The sequence below is a fragment of the Penaeus japonicus genome, unplaced genomic scaffold, assembly GCF_977035675.1.
Source record: "Penaeus japonicus unplaced genomic scaffold, GWHDUDI00000001_assembly GWHDUDI00000007, whole genome shotgun sequence".
Lineage (NCBI taxonomy): Eukaryota > Metazoa > Arthropoda > Malacostraca > Decapoda > Penaeidae > Penaeus > Penaeus japonicus.
The window spans coordinates 25,086,431-25,096,430 of NW_028234409.1; the positions used below are offsets into that span (position 1 = coordinate 25,086,431).

The 10,000-nt window shown below is 30.3% G+C and overlaps 1 protein-coding gene across 14 annotated transcripts in view; it reads right to left on the minus strand.

Moving 5' to 3' along the window:
* Positions 1-79: 79 nt before the first annotated feature.
* The window catches only part of Uba1 (ubiquitin-like activating enzyme 1), a 56,937-nt gene continuing 47,016 nt past the window's right edge, over positions 80-10,000 (minus strand). For all 14 annotated transcript variants that reach the window (XM_043034347.2, XM_086538599.1, XM_086538598.1 and 11 more), the window contains 6 exons: positions 5,916-6,153; positions 5,600-5,784; positions 4,977-5,099; positions 2,641-4,668; positions 2,309-2,493; positions 80-1,628 (listed from right to left, as the gene is read on the minus strand). In XM_043034347.2, coding sequence (XP_042890281.1) covers positions 1,487-1,628; positions 2,309-2,493; positions 2,641-4,668; positions 4,977-5,099; positions 5,600-5,784; positions 5,916-6,153 — 2,901 coding nt within the window. In that variant the 3' untranslated portion in view covers positions 80-1,486. The remainder of the gene's footprint in view (positions 1,629-2,308; positions 2,494-2,640; positions 4,669-4,976; positions 5,100-5,599; positions 5,785-5,915; positions 6,154-10,000) is intronic.

Sequence of the window (10,000 nt, forward strand, 5' to 3'; positions counted from 1 at the left end):
TCTAAAGCTTTCGTTAAGGACATAATGTAGGTTTTGGAAACACTGCTCTAAGGAGACAAAGGTAGAAAGAAAAGAACACTTATGGAATCACAGTTTACTAGCGTGATCACTGGTGGAAAGCTTGGATGAACTGTAACAAATTCGGTTTTCTTGCGTACAGAACCCTGCAAAATAATAAGCACTCATTCCGTTGCCACAGTTCATCACATTTTGACTGAATACAAAAATGAACTTAATATATATATATGCTAACAAGTTCTCAGCTAGTTCATTCACTTCCCTTACAAAAGTTTAAGAAACAACTATTGTAATCTTAAAAAAGTAATCATTTCCTAAAGCCTTGAGGCACACAACTTAAGCATTTTCTCATGATCGACCATTACATCACCTTGCCAACTGGGATCCACAAGCTTGCTGTAAATCTGCAACTTCTAAAACACATGAAAAGATGATGATACACAGGTGGTTACATTCCATTTCTGTATAAGATTACGCTATGCAAAAACATCTTGCGAGATTTGATGAACAGACTCCAAGAATCTTTTAAATAAAAATAGACATACTTTGGGGAGGCTCTATTAGAAGAAACATTCTTTTTTGGTAGTCAAATGAAACAACTATTTCTGGATGGACAACTGTGCATAATTTTTAGGATATAGAAAACACTAACATACTGAGTCTACATCCAAAGAACAGGAAAAGTGTGAGAATTTTTAAAAAAGAACTTCCAGCCATCACCTAACTCTTTCAAGGGAAAGGATAACATGCTGATGATCAATTTCAAGATGGTCTTTTATTAATTTAAATCAAATGTCATTGCTTGGTACAATCAAACATTTCAGATCTAGTGTTATGTGGAACTCAAAATATGTAATGCTATTATGAAGATTAACAGCATAATGTTCTAAGAGACTATAATCAACCCTTTCACATAAACTATTGGTGCTCATACACTAAACTTCACACTAAATTGGGCCTACACTTCAACAGTTACACTGTATCCATTCAGCTCCTACATCATTATTATTATTTTTTTTTGTTTTTTTTTTGTTTTTTTGTTTTTTTAAGCTTTTCACATTTACATCTTAAATCACAGAAACTTCAAATGCAATGAATTTTCATAGAAAAGTCATGTGCAATGAATTTCCAGCAATAGACATGACACATACTTCTCCCGAGTATGTCCTCACTAGCAGTTTATCCTTTGTATCAACTCATATTGTCATCAAACAAATTATCCTTAAGACAAAAATCATGCCCCCCTACCCTCTCATGAAAGAATCTGCATGCAATTTCACTGCAGATAGTGAAGTCATTTGTCCATCAAACACTCAAAATGTCATCCAAAAAACACATAAGGGAGCCACAGCCAATGTCCTCTCTCTATAGGTACATGAGCCTGCCAGCCATACTCCATCATTCAAGCCATCTTCAATGTTCCAAAAGCAAGGGTGAAATACAGTCTCTGGGCGTGATGTGCGCACGATTACTGGGTTGGAAGGTTGTACTTGACGTAGGGGACTTCCACGTCTTCTCCATCCTTGTCGTTGGCACAGAGCTCCAGCACCAAAGCTCGGACATGATCCTCAATCTTCTTCTTGCTCACTTTCTTCACCACCTCAGACATCCTAGGGAGGTTAGAGAAATCTTTAATAATCATTTTAAAAAATATGAAAAGTTGAAATATGAAGTTTTTTTTTTTCTCAGGATACATTTACAGTAGGTAAAGATAACACTATAGTTCATCTGTTAACCCATTCGCGCCAGATGTGATCATGTCATGGAAATATTTTGCTCCCACTGGATGTTGTCTTCTCACGTCATGATCACTCCCTCTCAACACGTTTTACACAGTTATGTACTCATAGCAGTTGCATCTGTATAAACATTGTTCTTGACATGTCAAAGAATGGAAACAAATACAAAAACCGCTTTTCAGCCTCCTGTAAAATCGGGTGGATGAAAAGTGCTCATTGAGGCGTGTGAGATCTCATGAAAATCTTGCATGTGGAAGCTGTGTGTGTGCTTGTTATCTACACTACAGGATTAGGCAATTAATAACATTAGGTAAATAATCACCCCGTCGCGAATGGATTAAGGAGAACAGAAAGAATATAAAGCCTTCATTTTACATAAACTATAAGAAATATTAGGGAAATACATATCAACACTGGAAAATGTTAAGAGATCATTTGCATTCTGTTTAGCATAACAGACATGTTGAGAATAGAATCATTACTTTTTACTATAGAGATTGCTCACAACAAATAACAAGCAATTCCAAGACATTATTGAAGAGTTTACTCACGGCAGAGACATCCTCTCATTCCTCTTGGCAGGTGGCATGAAGAAGGAGTAAAGCATGGACACTCCCTGGCTAAGCATTGTGATCTCTAGATTGTGTTTCTCCTCAAAATAGTTGATGAATTCCTCTAGGGTCATTTCACCATCAACCTCAAATCGGTCCCAGAGAGTCCACTCTTTGTCGTAATACTGTTTAAAAAAAGCAGTAAAGTTCTCATTATTAAATAATGCCAAAAAAATTAAGCGGAAAAATAAGCTTATCTAAAATTTACCAAAAAATATTACGTCTTAAATTTCATTGCTTTAAAGGAAACAATATCAGAATGGTTCTCTCACCTTGTTCTTTGGAGCAGAAATAGGTTCTGAGAACCCAAAGAAGGGAAGTGCTAAGTTGACAAAGCCATTCTTAAACTTCTCTATGGTACTGTGGCCCTGAACAAGCTTCAAGAGCTCCAGGGAGACAAGCCCAGAGATGAGGGCAGTGGTGGTTGCAATGGCAGGGATAATCTTGCCAGCAATCAGCTTGCTCTTGTGACGATCAGCAGGGGGGATGTCATAGTTTTCTGCACGGAGGTTAGATGCAGCAACAATGTAGTCCATGTGGAAGTTGGTGTCATCATCCTTCTCAAAGTCTAATGGGGTTAACTTCAGAGCTCCAAAACTAGTTGCTGAAGGAATGGCTGACTGAAGGTTGGAAATTCTCTCAGAGTCCACCTGATTGCTTTGGGCTTCAGCCTCAGCATCTGTGACTGCAATCTTAACTCCAGATCTGGGCACAAACTCTGGAATCTCGATTTTGTTAACTACGTCAAAAACTTGATCTCGATCCCGTACCTGAGTGATGCCATAAACCTCAGCCTTAAGATTTGCTGCAGATAAAATGTAGTCCAAGTGTAGAGGATTATTAGGATCAAATTTAAGTGGATGAGGACATCTCTTGGGGCCAGACCAGAAAGGTTCACCACTTGATGTTGTCTGATCTTTGGGGAAATTGTGTAGCAGCTGGACAATCTGATTGTGAAACTGTTCTCCAAAGTGTTTGCGAGCCCAGAGAACACAATCCTCAAAGGACTGTGGTCTGTCCTCTACCAGAGCTCGCTTGACACTCTCCAAAACCTCCATGGGTTGGGAACCTGGCAGTTTCAATGTACGCTCCATGAATCTAGAATCAATCAAATACTGAGCAGCATTTTCTGCTGCCTGCCGGAATTCTCCCTCGAACATATCTCTTGCCCACTGGAGTGTATGTTCGATGGCATTCGGGAAGTTCTTCAATGTGCATATGGGTATAGACTTCTCTGGAGGATCTTGAGATGATCCATAAGACTCTGTCAAGTGTGGAACCACTACTTGAACATTACCCTTTGTTCCTAAGGTACCCGACTCCAACAGAGGTTTGCGATAATATACACACCTTCTATCCATGTAAAGGCGTGCCTCAACATTGTCTAGAGCATTAGCAACCCCATCAAGAGGTTCAAAGAAGGAATCATCATAAACTCTTTCTGTCTCAGGACCAACTCTGTTCTGATGAGCAATGATATTAACTTGTGGGTTCATCTTCTTCACAGCTGCAGCAGCTGTGTCAGACTTTGCTTTCTGAACATCCCATGGACGGAATAAGAATTGCCTATTAAGATTGCTCTTTTCAATCAAATCCATGTCTGTTACGACAAGTTTGCCTCCTTCACCAGCACCAATTCCTAACATGGCAAAGTTTTTGAGAAGCTCACAGCCAATGGCTCCAGCACCAACAATGAAGTACTTTTGGCTTCCCAGTTTCTTTTGGTAATCTCTGCCAAACACAGCCACCTGACTGTCGTACCTGTCATCTGCAGGAGTGCACAGACTCTCTGTGATGGTGGATACATCATCTGGAAGGCACTCAAGTGCATCGAAGTAGAGCCACTGAGAGATGGGTGTAAACTTGCCAGAGCATGCCTTCATTACTTCCTGAGCCACAATGCCACCAATCACAGCATCCATTGGTGCAACTCCACCTGATGCGATCTTGGCAAACTGCTTAACCAAATTTTCATCAAAGTCCTCCACCTTGGCAGGATGTCCCTCATTCACTTCTTTGAAAGTAGAGAGGAACTTCTCAGCATCTTCTTCATTCCATGGTCTGGGTGCGGAGCCATTCTCCTTCTCGTACTTGTGTAAGGTCTGGAATGCTATATGCAGGATCCCAGGTCTGTCAAACTTGGCAAAGTCTGTCATGATGAATTCTGGTTCCTTAATCGACTCTTCCAAGGCCTTGAATGACTTCTTCACAGGGACCTTAACTTGAGTGACAATGCCACCGCGAACATAATCAGAAAACTGAGTAGTATCTCCAATGCTGAATGTAAAGGGACCCAACACCTGCAAAAAACAAAAACAAAAATAAGTAATAAATAAAATAAAAAATGATAAATAACTTTAAAAACTCTTCTGATTGATTCTGCATCTTATTCAGATAAACAGTTTTTAATAATGTGGAAATAAAATTAAACATGAAAATATTACTAATCTGTCCCAGTCACTATCTTTCTTCCTTTTTATTATCATTATTATTATTTTTTTTAAAAGCTTGTTTGCAATAAAATCAACAAAGTTAAAACAAGAACAAGCTGCTCCCTTTTCATATCTTCCCTGTCAACACAAAACATGAAAAAAGATACTGAGCTTACCTTAATCTTCATTGGCTTACATCCATTAAGTTCAGTCATTCCCTGTACTTCTGAGAATGTCACATAATCACCATCTTCAAACCCGTGACGAGATTCATCTAGGCATGTGACAACACTGTTCTCCTGTAAGTGGTAAAAAAGAGAGTAAGCAATCATCATCTCTTCTATAACATCTTAGCTGATCTACATAAGCATATAAAATAAAGAATAACCTTTCAACATACCCAATAACCAAGAGAAGACAATAGGCAAGATATCTACTTTAACCCAATGGCAACAGTGTAGGTAATGGCTGAACTGGCAGTCAAATCAGTTGATCTATGACGGTGGCTGCATCGGCATTATTAGAAGGATGGGGAAATTTTTTTTTTCTGCCCTCTGAGACTACCCTAAATGATATATTTCCAAAAATCAATCATCACAAAAAGTTTTAAGCAGAATTTAGAAGCCCATAGATCTGAAGCTAGCACCGTTACAGCCATTCAACTGTGAGCAGATGCTGATGTGTCACACATACATATTGACGCCTGGAGTTACACACTTTTCATTGTGTCACATTGGTGACACCTGTCATCAATGGGTTAATTTGGGTATTACAAGTAAACCTACGATATGTCTCCTACCTCTTTTGTAACTCCGGCAATCATAGCAGACACTGGGTTTTCACCATTAGTATCCACCACCTCAAACTCCTCTCCAAAATCACAAAAGATCTGGCCAAACAAGCCTTTGGTTGCAGCAACTATGACAGCGATGTTGTTACTATGGCAGAAAGAAGAAACCTGCATCTGCTCCTCTAAAGATGAATCTGAAGGAAGAAAGATTTGCTCTCCTAAATATTTCAAGGAATGGTTATGGGTAATTTGCAAGTCATTGTTTGAGCAGAGGAAAAAGTCAAATTCAGCAGACATGAATTATTAAGGAAAATGCAATGCTTACCTGTCAATACCACCACTCTGAATTTTTTCAAGAATTCTTCTGTGAGTGGGCTTGTGGAAGCAGAGATAGGTACATATGTATTGAGTTCTGCCACGCGACTGTGACAGGCCGTGGCTCTGTTGGTGCCCACATCGTCTGATGTCAGGAAGAACTGGGTGCTCAGGTCACGCACTGTGGTGTTCTTGGTGTCGTGAAGCGTTACAGACTTCACACCACCAAGGATCACATTTTTGGCAATCTGAAACATATTTATGTGGTATTAAAAAAGAAATCAATGAACACATGGAGAACTAAGGGCAAAAGGATTGTAACTTGTTATAAATACTTTCTAGCTACCTTTACAATCTTTTTCTAGATTCAATAGGTATTGTTATATATAAAATTAAACTCAATAAAGTTATGCCAATTTTTTTTCTTCTAATGTATAACATTAACATCATTAATATCATTCTTAGTTCTGTACAACCATCATCACTTCACAAAAATAAATCTCTACCTCAGGATATACTAAATCAATATTTATCTTATGCACTTTTTTGAGGTTACTGAAGCAAGGTAAAGATATACTTTTGCAGTGTTACAGTTTGCATTCTGATAAATTCTACAGCTATCCCAACTGCTGACTTTTTCTATCATGAAACACAAGACTACTTGCATTAAGTCCATTTAAAAATAATGATGGAAGTGTTCAAAATTATAGCAGATGGTTGTGGCAAGCTCTAAGTTAACTTTGAAGAACAATAGTATTTTTTCTTTTAGTAAGGAATATATCATAAATTATGTACATTTCTTTGAGAGAGAGAGAGAGAAAAAAAAAAAAAAAAAAAAAAAAAAAAAAAAAATATATATATATATATATATAGCAATAACTTTACTTGGAAAATTTCTCCATCATATCATCATACTTTTGTAATTTGGTAACGATTTCTTTATTTCCTTTACTGAAGACCTAATTTTAACAAAAAGGCACTATAGACTGCATCAGGCCATTAACCCTATGACGACGGTGCGTCACACCCGTGTGACACAGCCAAACTCCCGATGCCGGGGCGTCATGCCAGTGTGACGATTTCAATGCAATATTGCAATCGCCCGGCATAGGGGACTTCGCGTAGCGAGTGCCCCGTCGGGAAAGGATTAAGACAAACATGTGAAGAAGAGAGGGAAAGGAAAGAAGAAAAATCATAAGGAAGGCTAGTGTAGAGTGGGGAGAGAGAAAAAAAAAAAAAAAAAAAAAAAAAACAGTAAAGATCATATTGACAGCAACAGTCAGGATAATACCAAAATGATACAAAATACTGACTCTTCGGATAAATATTTTTCATTTCAGTTTTAGTTTCAAAGGAAATTAATGGGTTACTTTTTAATCACTTCAATGAATTTCTTATCATTCAATCTATCTTATTTTCTACTAATGCAATGTAAAAGTATTAGCAGGAAAGGGCAGGCTAGTATAAAGTTTTGCCATATAAATGAGTTCTATTCACTGCTCCTATATTGACTAATATAGGATTTATGATTCCCTGCTGCTTGATGACTAATGTTCATGTCCAGCTTCAAGTTCTATTTTCATCTTTTATAGCCTATCTAGGTGGTAAAATATTGTGGAGTAAAATTTTCTCACTACTACTTCAAATATCCTGAACAATGGAATCTCTCATCCACATATATAAATATACATTAAATATATTCATATACAAGCATGCATACATATATACAATACATAAATATATAATATATAAATATATATGCATATATATAAATATATATGTATATATAAATATATATACATATATATAAATATATAAATATATATACATATATATAAATATATATACATATATACATATATATAAATATATATACATATATACATATATATAAATATATATACATGTATACATATATAAATACATATACATATATACATATATAAATACATATACATGTATACATATATAAATATATATACATATATATATAAATACATATACATAAAAACATAAAAACATACATAAATACATATACATAAATATACATACTTATATAAATACATATACATAAATATATATACTTATATAAATATATATAAATATATATACTTATATACATATACATAAATATATATATATATACTTATATAAATATATATAAATATATATACTTATATACATATACATAAATATATATACTTATATACATATACATAAATATATATACATATACATATATACACATAAATATATAAATATATAAATATATATACATATATATAAATATATAAATATATATACATATATATAAATATATAAATATATATACACAAATATCAATATATATATATATATACATATATATAGATATATAAATATATTAATATATAAATATAGATATATAAATATATTAATATATAAATATAGATATATAAATATATATACATGTATACATATATAAATATATATACATGTATACATATATAAATATATATACATGTATACATATATACATATATACATAAATATATAAAAACATACATAATATATAAATACATATATATAAATATATAAATACATTTACATATATATAAATATATAAATAAATATACATAAATATATATACTTATATAATATATATAAATATATATACTTATATATACTCATATAAATATATATTAATATATATAAATATATATTAATATATATAAATATATATACATATACATATATATAATAAATATATACATATATATAAATATATATACATATATAATATATACATATATATAAATATATATACATATATAAATATATATATATACATATATAATATAATACATATATAAATATATAAATATATATACAATATATAATATATACATATATAAATATATATACATATATAAATATATAATAATATACATATATAAATATATAACAATATAATAATATATATACATATATATAAATATATATACATATATATAAATATATATAACATATATAATAAATATATATAATATATATAAATATATAATATAATATAATATATATAATATATAATATATATACATATATATAATATTAATATATATATATAATATATATATAATATATATATATAAATATATATACATATATAAATATATAAATATATATACATATATATAAATATATATAAATATATATACATATATATAACATATATAAATATATATACACATATATACATATATATACAATATATATACATATATATATAAATATATATAATATATACATAACATAATATATACATATATATACACATATATAAAAATATATAAATATATATACATATATAATATATATATATATATACATATACATATATATAGATAAAATAAAACAATATATAAATATACATAACTAATATATATATAAATACAATATATATACATAATATATACACATATATATATACATATATATACATATATATAATATATAACATATATAAATAATATATACATAAAATATATATATATAAATATAATAAAATATATAAATATATATATAAATATATATAATATATATATAAATATAATAACATAATATATATATATACATACATAATTATAACATATACATATAAATATCATATAATATAATAATATAACAATATACATAAATATATATATTACATATATATATATAAATAATAATATATAATATATATATATACATATATATATATAAATACATATATTATAATAATATATAAAATATATATAAATATAACAATATATATAAATAATATAATATAATAATATATAAACATATATATATATAATATATATACATATAATAAATATATATAAATATATATATAAATATATATATATATATATATATATATACAATATATATATAATAATATAACAATAATATATATATAAAATATATAACAATATATATATAAATATATTATAATAAACAATATATATAAATATTAATATATAAAACATATAACAATATATATATAAATATATATATATATAAATATATAAAATATATATATAATATATAATATATATAAAATATATAAAT